The 25,686-nt window shown below is 40.6% G+C and overlaps 1 protein-coding gene across 1 annotated transcript in view; it reads right to left on the bottom strand.

The window, feature by feature from the left end:
* Positions 1-25,686, bottom strand: part of PDE8A (phosphodiesterase 8A) — a gene marked incomplete in the record, with an annotated part of 176,073 nt that overhangs the window by 39,418 nt on the left and 110,969 nt on the right. Inside the window, 7 exon segments of the mRNA XM_034783206.1 lie at positions 2,019-2,156; positions 4,034-4,112; positions 4,368-4,456; positions 6,345-6,402; positions 10,192-10,248; positions 11,607-11,797; positions 16,076-16,132. Coding sequence (XP_034639097.1) covers positions 2,019-2,156; positions 4,034-4,112; positions 4,368-4,456; positions 6,345-6,402; positions 10,192-10,248; positions 11,607-11,797; positions 16,076-16,132 — 669 coding nt within the window.

Raw genomic sequence — 25,686 nt, 5'->3', positions numbered from 1 at the left:
TGAAGCCCAATAGAACTAACTGATCGGTAATCTTAACTTAATGAACACCACATAATGGTATCCGACCTGTACCACGTGTCTTTATTTGGATGCACCTTCACAGAGGCAACAGAACTGTGAAGCGCCATCATTTTAGCCCTTGGATGTCTCTTGGATCCAGCACTCCAGTCAATATCCAGACACGACAGTTTTGTGTTCAGATGCACATTCCATCTGCACAGAGACACATCATTGCCTTTCTAGACGAATACTCATGTTACTACCTTGATGTACACAGTGTGACTAATTACATCTTTGCGTTCGTGTCTTGATGCATCAATACCTAGATGTACATAACACTAGTAATTAATTTTAACATCTCACCACAGTGTCAATAACGTGGTGTTTCCCAGCAGACAGCCAGTGTGACCCAATTAGCTACCCTGACTCAGCCTTGTGGATATGCCATGGCACATCTTTGCAAATGCAGCTGATTCAGAAAATTCCTCATGTTACCACCACAATCAGTGTCTCCTTAGATAGGGTACCATGACATATCTTTTCACTGGCCTCAGAAGGCATTTACGCTTTGCTGTCAAGATGCAAATGTCAGCTCCAAGACATACTAGGATGCACACTCACATAGTGCCACAACAAGAATAGAGTCAAAGGAACACCACAGTGCTATGAGGCAGTCAGCAAAATCTGTTATCAACCTCCATATCCGCACTGTGAAGCCATCTGACTCCCCTGCACTTCCTTGATGCAATAAGTATTTCTAATGGAAATCCACTAGAGAGTTCCTTAGTCATTAGAGAACTACCTCTCTTGTTGAAGAAAAGGGCCTGGCAGTTGAAAGCTGACATGTCTCTTTAGGGTGATAGAAATGACATGCCTCTCTCTCAAGGTTTCTAAATTCTGAGCTTGCTAATCAGCTACAATGTATCAAGTTGGAACCTGAGTGTGGTTCTGTTCTAATCTACTTGCCACTGGACAACTTGTTCTTTCATATCAAGCTACCTTAGTTTCCTTATTCTCCACCTCCCTTTTAGGTTTCCGCACCTTTTGGTGCATGCAGCATATGCCCTACATATGTAAAGTGAGTAATACACATACATGTAACACATGCTACATAGAAACAACATAGGAGTGTGTTTTACTCTCTTACTTTTCCATGCAACTTAACTGAAAGTAACCTTTACAAAAAGGAAAATGTCATTCTTGATGAGACCCAAACCTCTTTAAACTCAGCTCAGTTCCCATTCTAGAAACGTATTACTCCATCTTATCACGTTCTTACACTATAAATTACACAGCTTTATGTTTTGACAATGTCAAAAAATTTTTTTACCACTGATAAGAATTTTCCCACCAACATAGAATATTTATTGTTCTCAGAGATTTCTTTTAATTGTTTTTCACCATTATTAAGCATACCAAATATGGGATACTATGAAGGGGCGCATGGGCACATATGTCCACGCACGCACACACAAATTGTATGAGAAGATCTGAATCATGTGGGATTCATTTCTTTAGCATCAGTAAGGTTGTCACATCCTCAGACCCATAATTTAAAGTGTTTGGAGTTACAACAATGAGAGTGAGATACCACAAGATTGGTTTTCAATGCGGGTAAAATAGAATCTACAGTGAGGAGCAGCGCTACAAGACCCAATGCAGCAAAGTACCAATGGGAGTTGAGGAGTACATGGCTCTCCTCTGTACCTTGCAGGATTGAGCCCATTATTATCGCAATTGAGAGGACTAGCTAAACCTGCTCCCACTGAAGTCAATAAGGTGAATGCAATTGACTTCAGTGTGAAGAGGACTGGAGCCCAGGTTAGTATGTTATATGCCAAATCCTGCTCGTCACAACTAGTCTCATTGACTTCAATGGGATTACTTGTGTGAGTAAGCAAAGAACGCATGTTACATGCCTGTAAAGTCTATGTTGTGTTTTACGCATGGCCAATTATCACTCCGACAGGTAGTGTGTAATAATATCATGGAATGATAAATGATATACTGCTACTTACCTTTCCTATCTTTATGCAGGAATTAATAGTATCCAGGAAATCGGCTTTTTTTTCATTTATAGGCACTTCAGTTAATTCCTTTCCTATTAATTCACCTATTTGATAGCCCATCGCTGTTTCAAATGCAGGATTTACATACTGTGAAATAAAACCAAAGCTCATTAAACACAATACTTAAAAGAAGAAAGTCAAGACAGACCTGCATTTTGATCTACCTTGTTAAACCTAGTGGTATGTTTACTAAGCTGAGATAAAAGTCTTTGTATGTATTATTCATAAAAATATACACTTCAATATTTTTTTTAACACAACAAAACAAAAATCCATTCCAGAAGCCTGGTGCTCTTACAAAACAAGCCTGTGTGCACACATGAGCAGAGAGAGGAAAATATATTTTGTTATGAAATACAACATAGTTTTGCATTTCCAAGGAGTTATTATAGACAACAAATACTATTGAAAAATGAATCCTTTCAGTCTTCAAACCGAAGCCAATCTCAATGTTGTGAAAGTCACAAACAGGATGGAGAGATTTTGTAGGGCCGAGGAGTATTAAATGGTAATGTTGCTAAATTCTGTTTTTTCTCTATGAAACAGTCAAGGACTGGGGAGGGGGGTCGTCTCTGGGCCCTCCTCACAAAGCTCAAGAAAATGGGCTGTGTGAAGGGGAATCTAAGAGTGCTGGGAGGCGGGAATTGTTATCCGTAAACTGAGGGTTGCACTGCCACTCCAATTCTATGGGGTCCCTACATGCCGCCTACACAGGGGTTTAGACCTGTGATCAATCACTCACTCTAATCTACCTATCTTAGGTACTTATATGGCTCTCATGACCATAGTACTTGAATGCCTCACAATCTTTAATGTATTTATCCCCGGCAGCACTATGTGACCGAGCGGGGCCAGCAAACCCTAGCAAAAATTGGGGGGAGGGGAGGAGAGGGCATGTGACCTTCCACGTCTCCCTCCCACAGGTTGCTTTCTGACCAGCGGGCTGGGACGGGTGTCTTGGGGCTTCAGGCCTGTGGGGCGCGCCTGCCAGGGCTCACAGCTTCAGCAGGAGTGGGACTGAAGCCCCGAGCTCCAGCAGACGCATCCCGGCTCTCGAACTTCTGAAGACTGTCATATGCGGCTCAGATGGTCAGTAAATTTAGCCACCTCTGACTTACAATAAAGTTCACCCATACAGGCTGGATTCATGTATTAGCCTTTCAAGAGCGGAGAGCTAGGCGTTGTCTGTGCTGACTTTAGTTTGGAAACTGGGGAACCATATTCAAAAATATGGTTCCAACCCAGTCAGTCTTTAAATCAGTTTAGCAAGTGAGTGTAGATGGAACAAACAACACTTCAATACCACATTTTAAAAAACTATTCTAATCTTGTTTAAACAGAGTTACAATATGATTTGGCTTCATCCCCATTAGCTGGCCATACCATCACAGAAACCAGGTTAACTGGGTCTGTGTTCAAATTTAGTTTAAATTCTGTTCCTTAAACTGGTCTGAGCCCCAGTGTGTACAGAGGGATGGATTCAAGTCTTCAAGGACAACGAGCTTCAAGGAAATGAGTTTTGTGATTTTATTCTAGTCATTTGTGGACATTTGCTAAAACTTGACTAAAACACTCAGGGGCCTTGTCTGCACTTGGAATTAGCTTCGCTTGCAGCTAGGTTTTAAAGAAAAATTAAATTAATTTGCAACACTTTAGGAAAAGAAAGTTTATAAAACCATGGCTGTGTTCACCAACAGTTATCAGCAATATATGAAATAAGCATCACAAAAAGACTGAGGGCCAGATCTGCAGCATAACCTCAAAGATTACTTATTTTTTTAAATGGACTTGGTTTAAACAGGATATTTTAAACTGAGGAAATTGTACATGAGAGCTGAATTTCTCTCATCTGTTCAGATGCTTGAACTTCTTTTAAAGAAAGAGTACACATAATTGTGGATGAAATAAAATTTAGTGAATCCACAGAACAATATTTTATGCTTATAAAAATAACTAGAACAAACCTGTATTACATGATCTTCACTTGTGATCTCAATGGCTTCTTGACTTTTCTCGAGTGCTGTAAATATTGAATTACAAGCCCTTGTAGACAGAAAAAAACCCCAATGGATTAGATTTAATTTACTTGTCTCTTAAGGTAGATATAAAATATCATACAACAGAAAAAACACAAATACTGGCAGGAGTTTGTGCTTTAGGGATTAATAGGGACATACTAATTTGGCAAACTAATTTTCTATAGTGAGCATCCATATAGTAAGAAGAAATATTCTTTTTTGGATGAGAATAAATTTGGCCTTTTTTATTGTTGATGTTTCTTGAAATTGGTAAAATTACCTTAGTTTAAATTGTGCCCGCACTTCTCCAAATTCCAGCTGAATTAGCTCATTGTAACAGGCCATTATATTGGAATTTTCTACATATCTCTGTAAATGAAAAGTTAGAAATATTTCAGCAGTTGACTTTTCTGTCAATAAAGATATGCTGTTTTAAAGAAAAAATAAATTATGAATGACATCAGGAATGCATAAAATGAACACTTCACAAGTAAAGAGCTCTAGAAACTTCATCAGGCTGGTGCATTTCCTCCAGGTGTTACATTTTGAAAAAAGCAATAGAAAATAAAGTGTAACAACAAGATAAAAAGAGCATGCTGCGTCAATGTGACTATCAATAAAGTCAATAAATAGGATCAAACTAATTTCTGTTAAAATTATTTGTCTTCATGCTGTTTAGTTTAAATAACAATTAAATCATATTGTTAATCAAAAAAGTCAGATTTCAACACTAATTTTACATGGTGTATAGCTTTCCAGGTCATAATTTCATGAACAGAAACAAACAATGCTTTTTTTGACTATTAAATGAGAAAATATTAGCCTTTGTCTAGTGTGTATTCATTTTCCTGTTCATTAACCTGTTCCTGATTAACTGTTCCCAGATAACTCTATGTGTGGACACATATTCTGTAATAAAAGTGCCATCTTCCTATTTAACTTAACCAAAGTGGGTTAAACTAAACAAGGAACTCTTGTTCCAGAATAAGCCTATCCATGCATGGAGTTATTCAGGAACAGCTGAAATACATCCCCTACTTTAATCAGAAACAACTTCCAAGTGTAGACAAGCCCTTTGGATCTTCATACATGCTAAAGTGCCATGGACTTCAAGGGGAGTTGATCAGGAGTAAGAATTGCAGGAATGGGCTCTACTAAGGGTACATCTACACTACAGCGGGGAGTCGATTTAAGATACGCAAATTCAGCTACGTGAATAGCGTAGCTGAATTCGACGTATTACAGCCGACTTACCCCGTTGTGAGGACGGCGGCAAAATCGACTTCTGCCGCTTTTTGTCGACGGCGCTTACTACCACCTCCGCTGGTGGAGTTAGAGCGCCGATTCGGGGATCGATTGTCGCGTCCCGACGGGACGCGATAAATCGATCCCCGAGAGGTCGATTTCTACCCGCCGATTCAGGCGGGTAGTATAGACCAGGCCTAAGATAATGCCAAGGCTGTCAAGCCCCTAATCCTGAAAATAAGCATTCTGCATAACTTTACTCATCTGAGTAGTCCCTCTGAAGTCACTGGATCTACTCAGATGAATAAAATTACTCCCATCCTTTAGCATTTGCAGCACTGAGGTCTAACTACAAAGGAGAGGGATGCAAATGCGCTATGACAGAGTAGTAAACAAACTAGTGAATATGCACCATTCGTCTCACTATAAATCATGCACTTTTTGTTCCATTGTCAGCTTAATGTACTGAAGAATCCACCTAACTGACACACTAATAAGCACCAAACCTGCTTAATTGGGATAGTTGTCAGGGAACAGATTCAGTGTAATGCATTCCTGATGACTCTAGACAATAGATAATAGCACCTGATAATGTCTGAAGCCCGTTGTACAGGTGAGAATTTGTATCTGATAGCATAAATTCCCCATAGGATGTCCTATTGTTCACTACAAGCTACTTCCCAGCTCTGCCACAGTATGGCTACTAATGGGTCAGTCTGCCCATATATACTTAGGAAAAGAAGTTTAATGCTTTTAAATTTCTTTTAAATTAAGCATACAAAGAGTCTCTGATAGTTAGGATGCTCTCTGAAGTAGTCATGTTTCTGTTTCCATTGGGATATGCTAGCTCAGAAGGAGACAATATAGAACAATGGACTACAGAAGGTGAGGCTTTGCAGATTGGACTACTGACAAACCGGACCACTGAAAACCAAACCGCAACACAGCTTCCCATATTACATCATAGTTCACACATTACAGAACGATCTAGGGGTTGACAATACATACGTACCCTTGTGAAGCCTGCTGCAATCAGTGGCAATATTGATGACTCCTCCCGATCACTATGTCTTTCAAAACAGAATGACAAAGTCAGAAATGCCTCTTTTGCTCATTCAGTCTTGGTCCCACAAAAGAATCTTTAGCAGGACTGGGGCCTAAAACACACACTATGTAGCCAAGCATTACAGTTTTGTTATTGTAAATCAAATACACTTCTTGTGCTTGAACGTTAAGTTTAATTTTCAGTAAATGTTACGTCAAAATTATCATTTCCATTTTCAAGTACCCTCCCTAACTTTTTTGCAACACAAAAAATCAATGCTTCAAGCCAATAGACTTCAGAAATTGCTTGACTAGTCCATGTTTTTCTATGCTCGACTCTTTACTGTTGTTGCCATCCTTGGCTAATGGAAAATATGGTGAACTTGAAAGTTGACGTGGCCAACTAGTTTCAAAAGTGACTAGTGATTTTGGGTGCCTCAAATCTTGATGTCTAACTTGGGACATTCAATAGGGCCTAGTTTTCCAAAGTCTGGTGCTCAGCACTTTCTGAATATCAGGACTCTTTACGGTGTGACAAGGTGGACGCCCATAAAAAGAGGCACCAAAATCGTTCATTATTTTTGAAAATCTTGGCCATATAATCTTTCAATATTTAAAAAGATATGTGTCTATCTTGGAATGGAAGAAGTTGGAGGAATGGCAATTGTTTTAGGTGTGGTTAAAAAGTATATCAGAGGTAATGGAGGCTGGTGAAGCAGATGATGTAATAGTTTGCATTTAAATAGTTCTTCTGATTTGAAAACCTCAGGGCACTCTAAGTGGGTATGATTATTTCTATTTTATAGATGGGGAAACAGCATAGCTAAATTAAGGGACTTGCCCAAGGTCAGACAGAGAGTCAGTGGCAGATCAGACAATAGCTCTAGGTATCTTAGCTCCCAGTGAGAGAGCTTCTGGAATAATGTGCCTAGTTCTAGTGCCCACAATTCAAGAAGGATGTTGATAAATTGGAGAGGGTTCAGAGAAGAGCCACAAGAATAATTAAAGGATTAGAAAACATGCCTTATAGTGATAGACTCATGGAGCTTAATCTATTTATCTTAACAAAGAAAAAGGTTAAGGGGTGACTTGATTACAATCTATAAGTACCTGCATGGGGAACAAATATTTAATAATGGGCTCTTCAATCTAACAGAGAAACGTATAACATAATCCAATGGCTGGAAATTGAAGCTGGACAAATACAGACCGGAAATACAGCATACATTTTTAATGGTGCGAGTGATTAACAATTGGAACAATTTCCTAAGGATCATTGTGGACTCTCCATCACTGACAATTTTTAAATCAGGCTTGGATGTTTTTCTAAAAGATCTGCTCTAGAACAATTGTATGGAAGTTCTACAGCCTGTGCTACACAGGAAGTCAGACTAGAGCAGGGGTCGGCAACCTCTGGCATGCGGCTTGGCAGGGTAAGCACCCTGGCGGGCCGGGCCAGTTTATTTACTTGCTGACGCGGCAGGTTCGGCCGATCGCGGCCCCCACTAGCCGTGGTTTGCCGTCCCAGACCAATAGGGGTGGCGGGAAGCTGCGGCCAGCACATCCCTTGCCCGCTTTGCTTCCCGCCGCCCCTATTGGCCTGGGATGGCGAACTGCGGCCAGTGGGGGCCGCGATCGGCCCAACCTGCTGCATCAGCAGGTAAATAAACTGGCCCAGCCCGCCAGGGTGCTTACCCTGCCGAGCTGCATGCCAGAGGTTGCCGACCCCTGGACTAGAGGATCCCACTGGTCCCTTCGGCCTTAGAATCCATGAGTTCCCTGTTCTAACGACTCGATAATGCTGCCTCCCAGGAGTACAAAGAAATAAGAAAAAGGTTCTGGCAAGAAAACTAAATGAACTGTTGAAACCTGCTTCGAGAGAAATGATCCTATGCAGAACAGAAGAACCTCTGCTAAGTGTTAGCTAATACGGGCTTTGTCTTCATTAGCACAAAAATGTTTTTTCTACAGTAAGATACCTGACACATGATCGTTAGCTCCCAGTAAAATCCTAAATGGACACAAGGCATTTGTGTTTACTGTCAGGTTGCTAGGCGAGGTCAGCACTATACCCCCTGCCTACGGTTGGCTCACTTTGCTTACCTTGAGCTAAAAGTACAGTGCCTTGACTTGCCACGTTCTTATGGTAAAAACACACCTTTATTTTTGGTCAGTGAAGACATAGTGGTACAATGTACTATTCAGCAGAAAATCGATCCCGTGGCATGTCTATGCTGCAATGGGAGGTGTGCTGTAGCTTGGGAAGGCATACCCACGCTTGCTTTCATCTAGCTAGCATGGCTAAAAATAGCAGTGAAGACGTGGCAGCACAGGCGTCAGCCTGGTCTGTATAAGTCTGTCCCGCACCCTGGATACGTACTTGCATTCCTAGTACGTGCAAGGGTCCAGGCTGCTGCACTGTCCCAGCTAGTTTTAGCTATTATGCCCACCTGAGCTGCAGCCACACCTCCTATTGCATTGTAGACATACCCCCTGGGCAGTGCAAATTTATTTCTTAGCCTTTTATACCAGGCTGGGACATTGAGTGGTCTGAAAGGCTGGAGAGCTCAAGTTTAATGAGATCTTCTCTTGAAGAGCATTTATCCTTATCACAGTATTCACCATGTGAGCTTTTTTTAAAAAAAGAAAAAGAAAAAGTAACTGCAGAAAAACCCCTTGAGTAACTTCCTACTCTGAAGTCTGATTCCTACCATGGCTATGATTTAGCAAGCCAGGTTCAAATTGGTCTTACCTTACTAATGAACAGCTGGCCTGCAGTACCAAGGGTGTGCCATTTTTTTTTCTATCTTTTTTTTGGTGAAGGACAAGAAGCTCTTGAGCTGCTGTTTCCTCTCTCCCTCCCTTATTTTCTTTTTTCCCCCTTTAAATCACTCTCATAAAAGCCAATCCAGCTTTAAGGGCTACCACGACTGTGGATGTGACCTAGTTGTCACAGTCATAAGATTTGCCAGCAGCTTCCTTTGCCCTGGCCTAAAGTGCCACCTGCCAGCTTATTTTTCTTTTGGCCAATGCTTCTTTCTGCTAAGATTGTACTCCAAACACAGTGCAGCAGAATCAAACAAGAGAAAAAGAGGAGGTAGCCAAGATCAAGACTGACTGAGTGGGGGGTGACTCACTAGGCCGGGACAGAGGCAGCCGTTGGGCCTGACGTCAACAGAAAGGTAAGGAATACTAACAGAGCTGGATCTGTAGTGGAGAAGGAGTTGGAGAGACTAGAACAGGGGGTGGGTAAAGGTGGCTGGACAACCCTCCCAGAGGCTTTCACTGAAACAGCAACAAAACTAGTTTCAGAAGAACAAGCAGGATTAGCAGGACAGGACTTCGATACAGGGGCAATCCTGGCAAACTGGGACAAATGGTCTTCCTAGACAGCAGTGAACAAAGCATCCACTCAAAGAGGGCATGGAGAAGGGATAAGAGGTGACAGGCCAACTATGCAGTTCTGTATCGAGGGATACTGACAGCTTCAAGGAGGGTCTTCCATGAGTGCTAAAACATCCAGCCTTGAGAAGGCTCCCCCGCTTGGCACATAGTGCTATTTTTTTTTGGTCAAATCATGTTCTGAAAAGCTTCAGTGATGGGGGGAAAATAATCTGGTACAATGCAGAAATCAAAAGGCAAGGCGACACCCCTCCTACAGCAGAGGATGGTGAACACAGCACAGTAAAAATATAGTGTCACCAACACAATAAAAAGTGTTCTGATTTAGAGCTATTACTCTAGTATTTGCCTTTGCAATGATTAGATTCACATTCGATTGTTTATATTGGAAAATAATGATATTTGCAATTTACCTTCGTACTACACCAATTATGACTGTATTTTCTGAGGCTGTAGTTGTTCTGATAGACCTTAAAATAAAGAAACGTGATCACTTAACATTTCTGTAGTTCACCGTTAATAAATCCTACACTGTCTTTGGAAAATCCCTTTCTTAAATGCTTAATTCTAAAAAACCAAAACCAAAACAAAACTGAGTCTCCAGCTTGTTTGGTAATTACAAAAGAAGACTATGTTTAACAGTTTATGAGTGTCAGTGGAAAAAACAACATGCAAATTGTAGATTAGTCTAGTTTTTAGCCAAGCCCGGTGAGGGAATAGCAAATATCATCCCCTCACAAATGACATAAAGCCCATATTGACACTACATTCACAATGCTCCATTCCAAAAGAAGCCATAACATGCAAGTTATGCATGTTCCAGACTTGTCCTCGATCAGTTAACGAGCATTTTACTCTGCTCAAGAATTGGGTGGTAAAAATTTAACCAGGGGAACACCAATGCTCTCCTGCCTTCTCCTGAAAGATCTTAAACTAATTCCTTTATTTTAACAAGGAGTAAAGCCTTTGTCCCAGTGTCATAACCCCACCACACTTTCCCGCAGTCAGAACTCTGACCCCAGCCCCCCAAGCCCTATCAGTTATTTAGTCTAGACATAGGGAGTATTTCACTAGCAAGTCAGTGAAACAAGACACTGCTGCATTTTCAGTCCTTGAAAAGCTATGAAAGAATATTTTCCCCCTTATTCATGTGCTATAGTAGTTTGTGGGGGTTGTTTTGGAGTAAATTTGTAATACGTACAAGGCTTTTGAGAAAGATTATGTATTTCAGGCCAGATTTACAAACACTGTGGGTGTGCAATTGTGCACACAAAATGTTGCTTCATTTGCACATGTAGTTGCATGGGAAATTTCAAGAAATTGAGCATACAAACAGAGGTGCTGGGACAATTTTTAGAGAGGGGATGCTGAGAGCCATTGAATCAAACTGTAAACCCGGTATATAATGGAAACCACTTTAAGCCAAGGGGTGTGGCAGCACCCCCAGTTCCAGCACCTATGCATATAAATGGATAATTAAATGAATTTATGTATGGAATTCCCAGACTTCTGTTTGCAAATTAGGCATGCAACTGTGGGTCTTAAGTGTTTGAAACTCCAGCACTTCAGCCTTACTTTGGCAATAAAGTCTCAGCAGTTGTTTATTGCTTTTTAAATGACAAAACAATTGTGTACACCCCTCAGGTCTCATTGCTTTTTGCACATTTCTAGATTTTTATCAAAAAGCTAATATATAAATGACAAATTTGTGGCAACAGATTCACTATAACTTTATACATTCTTCCTGCCTATAATCACATTCTGAGTTTCCATCTATTCCTTTATAATAAAAATACTAGTTTTTAAATTCCATTGTTATGGAACTTACCTGCATAGAGCTTCTGCATCAAAATATCTGGAATGTCTATGGTCGATAATGATAATTTCATGCTGTTTATCCAGAAAACATTCTAGCGCAGATTCAGGTGTCCTGGCAATGTTACACCGAAACCCAGCCTTCTCACAGGCCCAACAGAACCCATTACTCTGGTTATCTTCTTTGGCAAACACTAAAAGTACCTGAGTCAAAAAAACAGAGTGAATCATGTTTAAAAGATCTTTAAATATACAATACAGCTGCTATTTCTACAAGTCCTAAGCCACTTTATGAAAACTTTAATGAAGTCCATTTACAAGATTTACATACAGTATTTAATAAGACTGTTTTTGATAGAGCCAAGGAATATTTTAATGAGAACACTATTAAAACTAGAATACAGTGTGTGTAATAACAATAAACATATGGTTTATCATAGAAATAGTCTGTAATATGTCCTTGTATAGATATACAAGTAACTTTCCTTCATTTCGCTTGCTTTGACCCCGTTCCAGCAAAGCACTTAAAACGGGTGTCACTGTAAGCATGTGAGCAGTCCCAGGCACATGCTTAAGGGCTTTGCTGGACTGGGCCTTAGTACAGGATGTCCACTTGCTAACACTGCTAGAATCACAGGCTAAATAATTTGTGGGGAAAATCTGCACAGATGCTGCAGTGGTATGATGGAAAACGTGCTGGGCCTTCCATCTCATCCTGACTCCCCTGAAATATTGTGAATAGCAAGAACTATCGGAGTCCTGGTGAGCTTATGAGGTTCTGAAGTCAAGGGTGGTATTCCTGTATATGCAGCTTGCCCCAGCTATGACTCCTAGGCAAAGTCTGCCTTGCAATTTATTCCAGAGGGAGTGTGCTGTGGTTAAAATAAAAATCTGAGAGTCAGGAATTCTGGGACCTAGGGCTGGCTCGGTCACAAACTCATGTCGTAACCTTTGGCAAGCTTAATGTCTCTGTGCGTCTTTGAAATGGGGAGAATAATGCTTACCCACTTCATACAAGTGCGGGGAGGCTTAATTCCTTCATGTTTGCATGGTGTTCGGAGCACCACGATGGAAGGTGCTACAGAAGTTGAAGAGGCCAGATCCAAAGGTCATTAAAGTCTACAGAAAAATTGCCATTGACTGCAATAGGCTTTGCATCAGGATGACACTGTGTAGGGAGTGAGGAAGAGGCTTGATTTGGGCTGTTTGATAGAATAGAATATGGGCCTTTAATTAATGCTGCTTTTGCAGATAATACAGTGTGTGTGTCCATTTTTGGAAGGGGGCAATAAAGTCACTTTCAGAATTTGGCCATTGTCACACAACACCAAAACGTTCAGTAATTTAATCAAACTACAGTAAGATATGTATACTGTGGTCAAACAATAATGTATAGCTTCAGTAACTCATACCACATCCTGCTGAACTTTATACTTCTGGGCTATTTTAAGAATTCCAGTGGTAGCTACACTTTGGACCCAGTTGGTGGAATGTCTATCAATAAATCTTAACATTTACATGTAGTGCATATTTTTGTAAGAGTGAAGGACTTTGTGTTCATTTAGCTCAGATTCCTTTTATAGCAATGAATAGTAGTTTATGCTAAACTCTCGGTAAAAACATGTAATAGTTTGGGCTATTTTTAGTGAAGTTAATTTATAACAATCTTAAGAAAGGAAGGATCATTTTGTAGCAAAAGCACAGAACAGCAATCAGCAGATCTGGGTTGTATTCCTGGCTCTGCCATAGATTTGAAGTCATTTAACCTCTCTGTACCTCAGTATCCCTATCTGTAAAATGGGGATAATAATACTTAGCTACCTCCCATAGGTATTATGAGGCTTGATTTATTGAACCATTACTAAATGGAAATGGTAGAATTGTCAACAATAATGCAGAAAAGACAGACATATGCAAGAAATATTTCTGCTCTCGTTTGGGGCAAAAGCAGGATGATGTATTCAGTCATATGACGACGAAATACTCTCCAGTCCAACTGTAACTAGGAAGGAGGCTAAACAGCAGCTACTGAACATTAGACATTTTAAATCTGCAGGTCCAGCTAACTTGCATCCAAGTGTTTTAAAAGAGATGGCTGAAGAGCTCTCTGGACCATTAATGCAGATTTGCAATAAGGCTTGGAACAGTGAGGAAGTTGCAGGGGACTGGAAGAAAGTTAATGTAGTGCCAATATTTAAAAGAAGTCAATGGAACAACCAGGGCAGTAGTTCTGTCAGCCTGACATTGATCCTGTGAAAAATAATAGAACAGCTGATATAGGACTCGATCAATAAAGAATTAAAGGAGGGTAATATAATTATTGCCAATTAGTATGAGTTTATGGAAAACAGATCATGTCAAACTAACTCGATATCTTTTTTTGGTGAGATTATTAATTGGATTGATAAAGGTAATAGTGTTGATGTAATATATTTGGACTTCTGTAGGGATTTGATTTCATACCACACAACATTTTAATTAAGAAACTATGATGATACAAAATCAACAAGACACACATTAAATGAATTAAAAACTAGCTAACTGATAGGTCTCAAAAGGTTATCGGAAATGGAGAATCATTATTGAGAGTGTGTATTTCTAGTGGGGTCTCAAAGGAAGCACTTTTTGGCCCCACACTCTAACATATTTATCACTGACTCTGGAAGAAACTATAACATCATTACTGATAAAAACTGCAGATATACAAAGACTGAGGGAGTGGTGAATAATGAAGAGGACAGGTCACTGATACCGAGCGATCTGGATCACATAGTAAGAGGGACACAGGCAAATAATATGTCTTTTAATACAGCTAAATGTATATCTATATATCTAGGAACTAAGAATGCAGGTAATACTTACAGGATGGGGGACTCTATCCTGGGAAGTGGTGACCCACAAGTCTTTTTCAGACTCCACGATGGCTAGATGGCTAATCAGTTGAACATGAGCTTCCATTGCAATGACATGGCCAAAACAGCTATTGTGATCCATTGGATGTATAAAAACAGGGCAATATCGAGTAGAAGTGGAGAGGTTACATTACCTCTGTATTTGGCACTGGTGTGATCAGTACAGGAATAATGTGTCCAGTTCTGGTATCATAGTTCAAGGAATACTGGAGAGTTTTAGAGAAGAGCCATGGCAATGATTAAAGGATGGAAGAACATGACTTATCCAAGATACGGTTAAGGGGGACTTGATCAAAGTCTATAAGTACCTACACGGGCTCTTCAGCCTATAAGATAAAAATTTAACAGGATCCAATGGCTGTAAATTGAAGCTAAACAAATTCACCCTGGAAATAAGGTGTACATTTTTAAAATGAGGGTAATTAACCAAGGCTCTGGTGGATTGCCCATCACTGGAAATTTTTCAATCAAGATTGGATTTTTTTTTCTAAAAGCAATGATCTCATTCAAAGAGGAATTAATACAGGGAAGAGATGATCTCATTCAAAGAGGAATTAATACAGGGAAGTCCATAAGAGGCCTGTGTTATGCAAGAGGTCAGATTAGATGATCACAATGGTCCTTTCTGGCCTTATGAGCTACGAATGAATCTATGAATGAATCTGTGTGGTAAGAGAGGTAGTGGACTCCAGGATGACACCAGGTTATAGGCCTGAGTTACAAGGAGAATTGTGGTGTCAACGGTGACAGAGAAACTAGGGAGTAGGAAGGATTTGGGAAGACGAGTTCAGCCTTTGCCATATTATTAAGTAGTGTATAAGCTGATACCATGTGAATGGATATTACTTAGAGATGGGGTGTAGAGGGAGAAGATGAGTGGAGCATTGATGGACCACTATGGGATACTCCTGGAAAGGGTGAGGGGGTGAAGAGGTGGATTCACCAAGAGAGGTACTGATGGAACAACCAGAGTGGTAGGAGGAGAACCAAGGGAGGATGGAATTGCACAAGCTGAGAGAGGATGAGGCTTCAGGAAGGAGACTATGTTCACAGTGTCAAAGGCAGCCGAAAGCTCAAAGAGGATGAGGATGGAGCAGAGGGTCTGAGATTTGTCCATTTGGATCATTAAAGAGCAACCTTGTTCAGAGCAGTTTCAGTAGAGTGAAGTGTAGCGGGTGAGAACCAGATTGGATTGGAATACAGGTGGAAGTGGAGAACAGAAACTAGGAGAAATAGTTGTAGATATCATGTTCAATAAGTTGAGAGACGCAAGGGAGAAGGGAGAGAGGCTGGAAACAGGGTGGGGATTTATTTTAGGATGGGAAAACTTACAAAGTGCTGTATCTGTTAGATAACATGCTTGTTGCCTGGCATGCCAAAATGCCCTGGGGAAGGGTTGAGCACACAAAATGGATCCAATCACAAACATTGCCCTGCTGAAAATTTGGTCTTTAGTTTGAGCTGTGAAATATTTATTTGAACATCAATGTGCATACTGTAAATTACAGGACAAATGCAGCGTGATGATCATGAAACTTCACCTTAATTTCAGTATTTCCTAAAGTGTTACCTGAAGTTGATCTTGGTGGAGTCTCATAGGGCCAAACTGCACATCTGTCACTGCTGCCTACAAAAAAGAAGAGAATTTTATAAATACATACCTGCTCACGGAGGAAGGAAAATCAGCTCTTTAAAAGAAGAGCTCTCCTATTTACCACTGGGCCACAAATATATTGCTATCATTATCAGCCCGTCTATCTATGAGGGTTTTGTGTTGCTTTTAAAAATTCCTATTCAACGCAACAACAAGGTTACAAATCAACAAGCAGGTTACAGTCACTTTCTTAGTGTCATTTCAAACATAAAAGCTATGTTTTAGTCCTGTGAGTATGCTAGACAGCTCATTATTTTTCTGTATTCTCAGTATCACTTACGCGGTTCCACAACACAGGCAAATGTTTAGAAATAGCTTTCTTTAAAAAATGTAAATAAGCATTTAATTCAAAAAGAAAGGTAAAAGTATGGAACTGGGTGATGGGATGTCCAGCCCACACAGGATTGGAAGGGGTTAAGAAGACCAGGCAGGCCAATTAACTGCACAGACTGCACCTGGAGGGAGAGCTAGAAGGCAGGGAATTGATAGAAAGCAGGCTGAGCTGAGCAGGAATAGACAGGGCCTATAAAGCCAGGAAGCTGGCATCAGACAAGGGCTGCTGGGAAAGAGCAATCACTCCTTGGGTAGAGGGAGCAGGGTTTGGAGCTAGTACACCCAGAGAAAGTGGGGGGAAATGAGTGGTAGGATGCAGTCCTGGGAAGGAGCAATGAGGGCTGGGAGAGTAAAGCCCAGAACTGCTAGGTTGAGGCAGTGAATGGGAATACTGCATAAGGCTGCTGAAGGAAAGACTTTGATATATCCCAGAAGGGGGGGAAATGCTGAGCGACCTGCCCAGAGGGCTGAGTCATGAAGAGGACGCTGTGCTTCCTGGGACAAAAGGGGAGCTACAGACCTGAGAGAGAGATGGTGTACGACTGTGGCAATGGGGCATCGACCTGATGAGCTAATCCCCAGAGCAGCCAGGAGGAGGTGCCAGACTAGTGGTGTGCCCTGTCACATTCTGCTTTAGAAACTTTATCAGTAATGGATTTCGCTACATAATGGTGAGTGCTTGAAAGCTGTACAAATAAACATGCATACTTCATTTCCCAAAGTATGCTCTGATGCATTATTTCCCAAGGCCATGCTGGTGGAGACCATGAGAGCCCTCAGAACCTGAAGACTGTAGAACTCTGAGATAAGCATTTAAAGGCATGTATGTTTAAAAGGCACCTCTACTCTGAAAAGTGATTGTAAAATGTCATTGTGCTGTGCCGTGTTCGTTGTGTGTCCATATCGAGCGTGCGCGAATTATACATGAAGAGAGTCTTTTTCTAAGTGCAAACTTAGCTTGGGATCCGAGAGTCAAGCTAGGATCTTTCCTTCTCTTGAACCATTACAAGTAACGATGACTAGGTGTGTCTGCTGCTCTTACTAGCTCCACCAACTAACTGTCTTTGATACCACAGACTATTAGGCATTATTGCCTGAAGACGGGAACAGGAGTAAATGGAATGGCTCTTAAGTGGCTTTGGGCTAGATTTTCAAAGGTATTTAGGTGCCTAAAGATGCACATAGGTGCCTAGTGGGATTTTCAGACGCGCTTATGCACCTATCTGCATCTTTAAGGGCCTAAATACCTTTAAAAATCTGGCCTTTTGTATTTTTGGTCTCTGAGGGTGCATCTACACAGCAAAACCAAAACGTAGCAGCAGCAAGTCTCAGAGCCTGGGTGAACTGACTCGGGCTCTCACTGAGGGACTAAAAAACAGCAGTGTAGTTGTTCAAGCTGGAGCCTGGTCTGCAAGACCTGACCTCTTCTCCTCCCCCCGGTTTCAGAGCCTGGTCTCCAGCCTGAGCCCAAGCATCTACACAGCTATTTTTAGCTCTGCAGTGCAAGCCCGAGTCAGTTAACCCAGGCTCTGAGACTTACTGCTGCAGGGTTGGGGTTTGGGGTTTTTTTTGGGGGGGGTGCGGGGTGGCTGTTGATGATGTACCCTGAGAGATCGAACACAAACAATTAGTAAAGAATTCTCTTGATGTAAAAAGGGCAACTAAAATCCTGCTGGTTCTCGCTTAGCTGTGCAGGCGCTGCAGGGCTAACTGGGGGTAAAAAAAACAGAAGAAACTTATTTTTGGCAATGTAGTAAACAAAGAGGACTCGGGATCATATACACACAAGGAACAGATCTGTTGAGTACAGAGGTGGCATTTTTACATTGTTGTTTTTTCAGAGTAAAACCACACTTTAAGATCAGATTTAATCCTTTGCTGTCTAGAATTTTTCCAATAAGTAATTTTAAAGAACCATCATTACATCCCATATACCACATAAAAACCTTTTAAAATTACATGCTCGTTTCTCTCTATGACCTTATTGCTCCATTGCATAGCCAGTAAGGCACTTCATGTGAGCTTTTATTTGTTTATCAATTTGGAAATCACCAATATATATTTAAATGAGAAAGAAATATGAGGCGAGGAAAAGCCAGTGTAACACCTGAGAAAACAATCCAGGAACAGTTTATACCTTCGTTATTAAAGTGTGGCTCTAACAGTGACTGTAACATCAACATGGAGAGGGTTCCAGATTTACTTTCTCAATAGCTTCCAGGTCAGATTTATTCACTTTAAACACTCCCCAAAGGTGATTCTTCTCATTGCAAACACTGAAAATTCTTCATGGGATGTGAAAAATCAAGCTGCTTTGTTCTGCCTCTCACCTCATCACCACGTAACGATTTTGCACTAAGAAATTAGCTGGTAATTTAGTTGATGATGCAGGAGGCAGATGCAAATCCATCTTTCTCTGCCATGGTTTTATTGGCTTTGTGGTGCTAACAGCAGTAACAACTTGGTTTTAATCAGTAAAGTCAGCAGAAATGCCTGGAGGACATACAGGGAGAATATCTATAGAGTAAAAGTTGCCATTTTTACAGTCACTTTTCTGAGCATAACCATAATTTACATTACATTTTGAAAGATTTATTTTTGTGCATTCAGGCTGCCAGCAGAAAGTGTTTTCAATTTTAAATAACAATGGCTTTGAGCTGTAAGGTTCAGACCCAGAGCTGAACTTTCCCAAAGTTTACAGGTATTTAGAACCAGTGCCAAGTCTAATATTAAACAGTGAGATACAATTACTGCTGCCAGCTATTGCTTTCATTTGCTCCTTTCTTCTATAAGTTTGTGAGTGAATTTAATGCTCATAGAAGCATTAAAGGACCAACGGTCTGATCCTGCATGGAATCAAGCACCCTCAACTTCCGTTGACGTCTGTAGGGGTTAAAGAAGCCCAGCATCTCTCAGGAGGTGCTCTGCACTTAGCAGGATTGGGTCATAATAGCAATGGTTGGAGCCAGGCACAGTCAGAACTATGTTGGAAGGCTCTGCGCAGTTTTCCCCATACAGCTCTCTCAATCCACCACTTCAATTTCACCTGAAACTCCTGACTATTTCAGACCAGAACTTCCCTTTAGTAGACACTATCAACCATGATCAGTTATGTCCTATTTCACCGTAGTTTTGAAATGGGCATGCATGGAACGAATTCCTGTTCACTCTGCTCACATAGAAAGTCTCATGAGAACAATGGGACTAGTCACTGCAATAAGCCAAGCAGGAGATGTTCCACAGGGAGTTAGCTGAGTCTACAAAACACTTTTTTGCCAACGTGACGTTTAAGCTCCACTTAGAGACACCGCCTGCATGTGATATACTATCTTGTTACATGTTAACTTTCTGTCCCAGGTGGAAGAAAAACCCTCTTCTGCATCTCAGCTGTAAAATTTTGGTGCAGTGTGGTTAATTCTTAATCTGGTTGAAATCTGTTCAAATAACTTGATTAATCATTTCAGTACTACTTATGCAGCCAGCAGTCTCAAGAATCAAAGTTTTGGTTAAGTACTGTGTCAACCATGACACTGTAAAGGCTTCAGCAAGGATTTAATGCAGCACAAAAGCAGAAACTCTGAAGTCTGGTTGGATTAAATAAACTTTACAAATATAGCTAAAACTATAATTAACCCCCTTTCCTCAAGTGTACATGTATAACAATTGCACAAATGCACCTTTATCCAGCTGTATGTTTTGCCATTTCTTCCTTTACATTCATCCTGCTTTAAAAAGAGCAATCAGACATTTTTATACTAACAATTATGACTAATGATCCTAATAGCTGTGTCAAGGCAGGAACAAACATTTTTTACAAGATCATATAAGGAGAACAAAGATATAAGGCTACCTGCAGTCCTTGGAATTGTCCACATATTGCTAAGGACCCACATATGTTAATCTCACGAGCAGGCAAAGTGTCTATGGATGTGACAAGAGCTGAGTCCGGAATATCCAAGGTGAACTGGTTATGAATTTAAGTATTTGAAAATACACACCTAGAGACCAGACTGTAGCTTTGAGCCAGGGCCCAACCTGGATGTAGAGTGAGGAGGGGCCAATATTGCTGAGTTCTGACCGTGCATCATCCTTCCAAAGGTGCAGCCCTCTCCACCAGAGCCCTACATTTTACACACTCCAATCTGTGAGGCTGGTGGCTCTAGGTATTCACATACTATGGTAACAGGGGCTATGTAAACACCTAGATGGATAGATTAGACTGTCCTCACTAGATAGGCAAACTGGCTGGGCACAAGAGGAGTCAAAGTGAAGTCAAGGGGAATAAATACGTCATCTGATTCCCGTTAAAACCGGTGGGAGTCTTTCAACTGACTTTAGTGGGAACTAGACTGAGGGCTCTGTGCTTTACTAAGCACTACACTTGCTACGGAGGGTTTGCAAGATCTGGACCTTGAATTGCTATGTCACTGAAATTGCTGGTAAAATAATTCAGAGATAAGTGAATGTTTGGTAAACAAACAACTGAAATAAGCTTAAAACAGACTGTCCCAAACAACTGTGACTGCTCTGATTAAAGTACAACCAACTAGACGGTGACCTGATGTAACCTATTAAAACATTTCAGATTTCTTCTTACTATGAGTCATCCTTCACAACTCAGCCAGAGCAGAATCTACAGGAAAGACCTACTCATGTTTTTTCATTCCTATGGAGAGAAAAACCTTATATGAACTTGCTCATGGAATACTTATAGTAAAGAACAAAGAGCAGAAATGGCAGGCTCACTCTATGTGCTAGTTATGGTGATATACTACTTGGTTAGAATGTAGGACACATCAAAAGTGCCTACATGCCGTAGGTTTCCTATTTACCAGACTTCTCATATCTTGGCTTAGTATAAAATGCCTCTGTTGCCATTACTAATTGGAGGGCAGAGCTAACCCTCAAAAGAGGCAGAGTCAGCTGGAAAAAAAGCCTTTGGCTATTAAATACCAAACAGTATTCATGTTAAAGAGAAGCAAATACATTACTTCTGCAGGCTGATTTTTTCTAAATATTTCCTGAAGTTTTTGTGTGATGCTTTAATTCAGGTCCCTGGCTAGCCCAATGTATCCATGGCTTTCAGAGGCATGGCTGCTGCCTCTGCTCCAGACCAATCTGTTCAGGAGAATGGCTGGCCTGCTGCAGAGGGAGTTATGGAGCAGCGGAATAGTAGGGAGAAAGAGTGCTCACACAAATGAATCCTCCACAATCTGCATCTACTCCATCACTTCCTTTCAGACTCTCCACCAACAGCTGGGGCTGCCCAGCCAATGGAAGTTACTTTTTGCCGCCACACAGTCTCGATGTACTACATAGACTAACCAGTAATCTCTCCTCCCATGGGGGAGCTGTACGCATCTCTGTAGGAGTCTCCAGATTGCTGCTGATCTCCCTCCTCCTCAAAGGTCACAGTGTTCATGAGGACACATTGGCAGCCCTAGGGTTTGGTCCTAGATGATTACCATTCTTGAGAATTTTGCAATATACTTATTTGAATAAAGAAGTGAGACACACTTGCTCTATATTATCAATCGTGCAGCCACTTTTATTAAATGGATTGCAGATGGGCAGATGTACAGGGAACCTAGGATTTAGGATTCAGCCAATAGTAAGGATATTCCTGATAACAGTTTAGCACTAAGTAACGGTCTTTTCACATAAGCTTTACTACAAGTCTCAAGCCTAATGTCTGTTCCCATGAAAATGTCTGATAGCGATACAGTGAGTAGTATTTTACTACTAAACCATAATATATTAATTGTATAATATGCCCAACTAACAAGTAATCTTTCCTAAATACAGCACTATGACAAATTGTTCCAATGCTTAAAAGCAAGTGTGTTATGAATATAAGTACTGCATCATGCATGTATTGTTTTATTACCAGACTTGCTTTAGCAAAATTGAAATACAGTTTATTAACGGGGCACAATAGGCTATACTACCTCATACACAAACACAGCAATGCTGTGAGTAAATTTACCAAACTGGATATACAGGGTAACTAGTGGAGAGTTTTAAAATGTATCCAAAACGACTGTATATTGAGTCAGTGGGCTTGCAATATCAAAACTTATTCATCACGTCTAACATTTCTTCTTTATAGTCTTTATAGTCTATTGCCAGCAATATTAATAATTTTACTGATATTTTAAAATTGTATAAATACATTTTAATTTAATTTTGAAATATACTCTTCAATATTGCCTCTGTGTATATGTACATTATTAATCATCACAAATAAGAATTGACTAATTTTAGCTAAATTTAAACGACTCAATCCCAAAATTAAGCTGTAAGCATTAGGGTCGGTTCAGATGTTCCACATTTTGATTTTTCGATTAAAAGAAATGGATTAATTTTACATTAACTCTTCTTTACACTTTTTTTTTAAACTGGCTTTAGTAAGCCTAGATATACCCATCCCATCAAGCAATAGCCCAAGTGAACAGACAGACTTCAGATCACACCCTGACAGTCAACTGATCCAGGATCTATCAAATAAAGAGGGTGAAATCAATTCCAAAGTCGAGAGCCGTCCCCTGAAAAATCTCAGCCAACACTTTCAGCATCATGGGTCTGTTTGCATGAGTAACCCTCCTGGATCTCAACTGACAAGACAGTGTATTAGGGAGCTCCCGAGACAGCTAAGATCCATACTACATAGGGCACACCAGCATATAGATTTTTCCTGGAAGTGGACGCTCAGCTGGAGTAAGCTAATTTAGAATAAGCCACTCTTATTTTGGAATAAGAGCATCCACACATGGAGTTAACCAGGATTAATTAATCCACCTTAAAATAATACATACCTTATTCCAGATTAATTTTCATGTGTAGACAAGCCCTGATTTAATTTTCACTACTGTTCACTTACTCCATTTTTAAAATGTTATGAACAATTCAGAGACTCTTAGTTTTGTATAGATCTGGAGAGCCAAATTCTGGCCTCAGATCGACACAGTAGTACAACATTAATACTAAGTGATATGGCAAACAGGAAGATGTGTCAGAAACAGAGCTTTTTTGAATGTCCCAAGAGGAAATAGTCATGTGCATGGATCTGAGGCAAGAATTTGGCCCTAAATGATTTGAGAAGCCTATTTAACAGATATTTATTAATAAATTGTGTACAGTCCAACTGAATGTCTTTAGTAAGTCAATGCTTGTACATCACCTTCCATATGTAAAGCATTTTATGCATTCTAACTATTATAAGATTTTTGTTTTTAAATATTCTGTGACTGATTCCTGGCTGCACTACTCCAGTTTAACACCAGTGTCACTCCAATGAGATCAGCAGTGTTACAATAGCCCAAAGCTGGAGTCATGCAATGGTAAATCAGGATCCCTGCTTCTTGTACACTTTGGGGAAACTGAGAATGCTCAATTTGTTCCTTATACATTTCCTCTGTGTGGATTCAGGAACTTTCTCTTTATAGCATTGCAAGCTTGGAGCTAATAGAAATGAATCATTCCATTTTTGTCAGGAAAAGTGAATTATGCTATCCAAACTGACTTCTTATTTGTAATGCGGTAGCACTTAGGGCCCCAGTCATGGATCAATGGCCCATTATGCTAGGTGCTGACCAGACCTGCTTCATAAAGACAGTCAAAGTTGATTATTTAAAGGTAAGAACTGTTTCACAAAGCAGGCTAGAAGGTTTCTAGAAAGTCAATTCCTTGTAAAGTTATGAAGCAGAATAGTTCATAAAATAAAATGAACAATAGACCACTCAGCACCTCTACAGCACTCTTTATCCATAGATCTCACAGATGATATTTATGAGTCTATGCCCAGCAGCACCAAAATGTTTCTATTGTAACTAGGTATTTGTGCTGTAGGAAGGTGAGTAGGCCTTTCATGCTAATGTATCTCCCCCCCACCCACGAAGAGGGAATACTCATTCGTATGGTACAGTACACAGACATAGGATTGTATAAACCAAAAACAGGCCAGAAAAAAAATCATCATCCACTCATAAATCTAAGTGACAATCTGACAGGCATTTGTCTGATCAACTGCACCTCCCTTTCCACCACAAGCCTTTATTTGAGAGGTTATTCAAATGGAAACCCCACCTTTGAGTTATAATTCACCTTAGCCATATTCTCAAACTCCACAGAAAGTCTGAGAAAGAAGATGGTTGTATCCCTGTGCTTTCAAACTCTAAGGGCTAGACTGTGCTTTTAGCCTCAGCCTTGCCCAAGGGGGTGGTGCATAAAATGTCCTGGGGAAAGCACAATTCCCTCCCTGTTTCCCGCTTGCTTGGAATGGAGATGCTAATGTGCTGCTGACCTATACCACAAATTACGACACCCCCTGCACTGACTCAGCTCAGGAGTCTGGTAAATTGAAGGGGTGCAGCCCTGGACCTGCCCCTTCCCACATTTCTGTTCCAGTGAGGGTTAAGCAGGCACACAGCACTGCTTACTCCTGTGCTCCAGGACTCGAGCTCCAGGTAGCCCACACAACAGTGGTGGGAATTCTGACTCTCCCTTACTATATGTGGGCGTGTAGCCAAAGCCACAAGCTAGCCCTAAGGAATAACATTGATTTTCTTCTATATATAACAGCAAGGATGTTGAGCAGCAAATAGCATGCTCACAAAAAGCAGCGTTCAAATCAAATGTTGGATTTGCTTCAACATAAGCCCAACCTGGCAGTCCTTTACTGATCTGTATACTACACTCCACTAAACATTAGCACTTTGAATTTAAAGCAAGAGAAACACGAAACAAAAGCTAGATGACACTTCTATAGAGCTGACAATCTTTTGGGCCGCCTTCTTCGGCAAGTTAGCATGGTTGCATTTAAAGTAGAAACAGGCCTGACATGCAACATTCAGATCTGGATCTGAACAACCCAAAAGTTTGAGATTGCTCCCATTTGGGGTCTTAATTCAGGATCCCACTGAAAAGAGTTTGCCTTTACAGGCTGGTCTCTCTCTCTCTTCCCCTCTCTTCTTAGTACACTATGGCCACATATTTCTATGTGGTCAGGCCATGCTGAAAAGCATTTGGAGTTATATCCTGCGCTAAAGAGAAAAACAGCAGCTCAATGACCTGGCTTGTATTTTAGAAGAAAATTTAAAACCCTATAATAATGGTTTTCTATACATAGTCTGCAAAAATAGCTGTCACTATCAATGCAAAAACAGCCTTAAGGACACTTTTAGCTCTTCAGAGTT

This window comes from Trachemys scripta, chromosome 10 (assembly GCF_013100865.1).
Source record: "Trachemys scripta elegans isolate TJP31775 chromosome 10, CAS_Tse_1.0, whole genome shotgun sequence".
Classification (NCBI taxonomy): domain Eukaryota; kingdom Metazoa; phylum Chordata; order Testudines; family Emydidae; genus Trachemys; species Trachemys scripta.
This window is presented reverse-complemented; position numbering and strand designations above follow the sequence as displayed.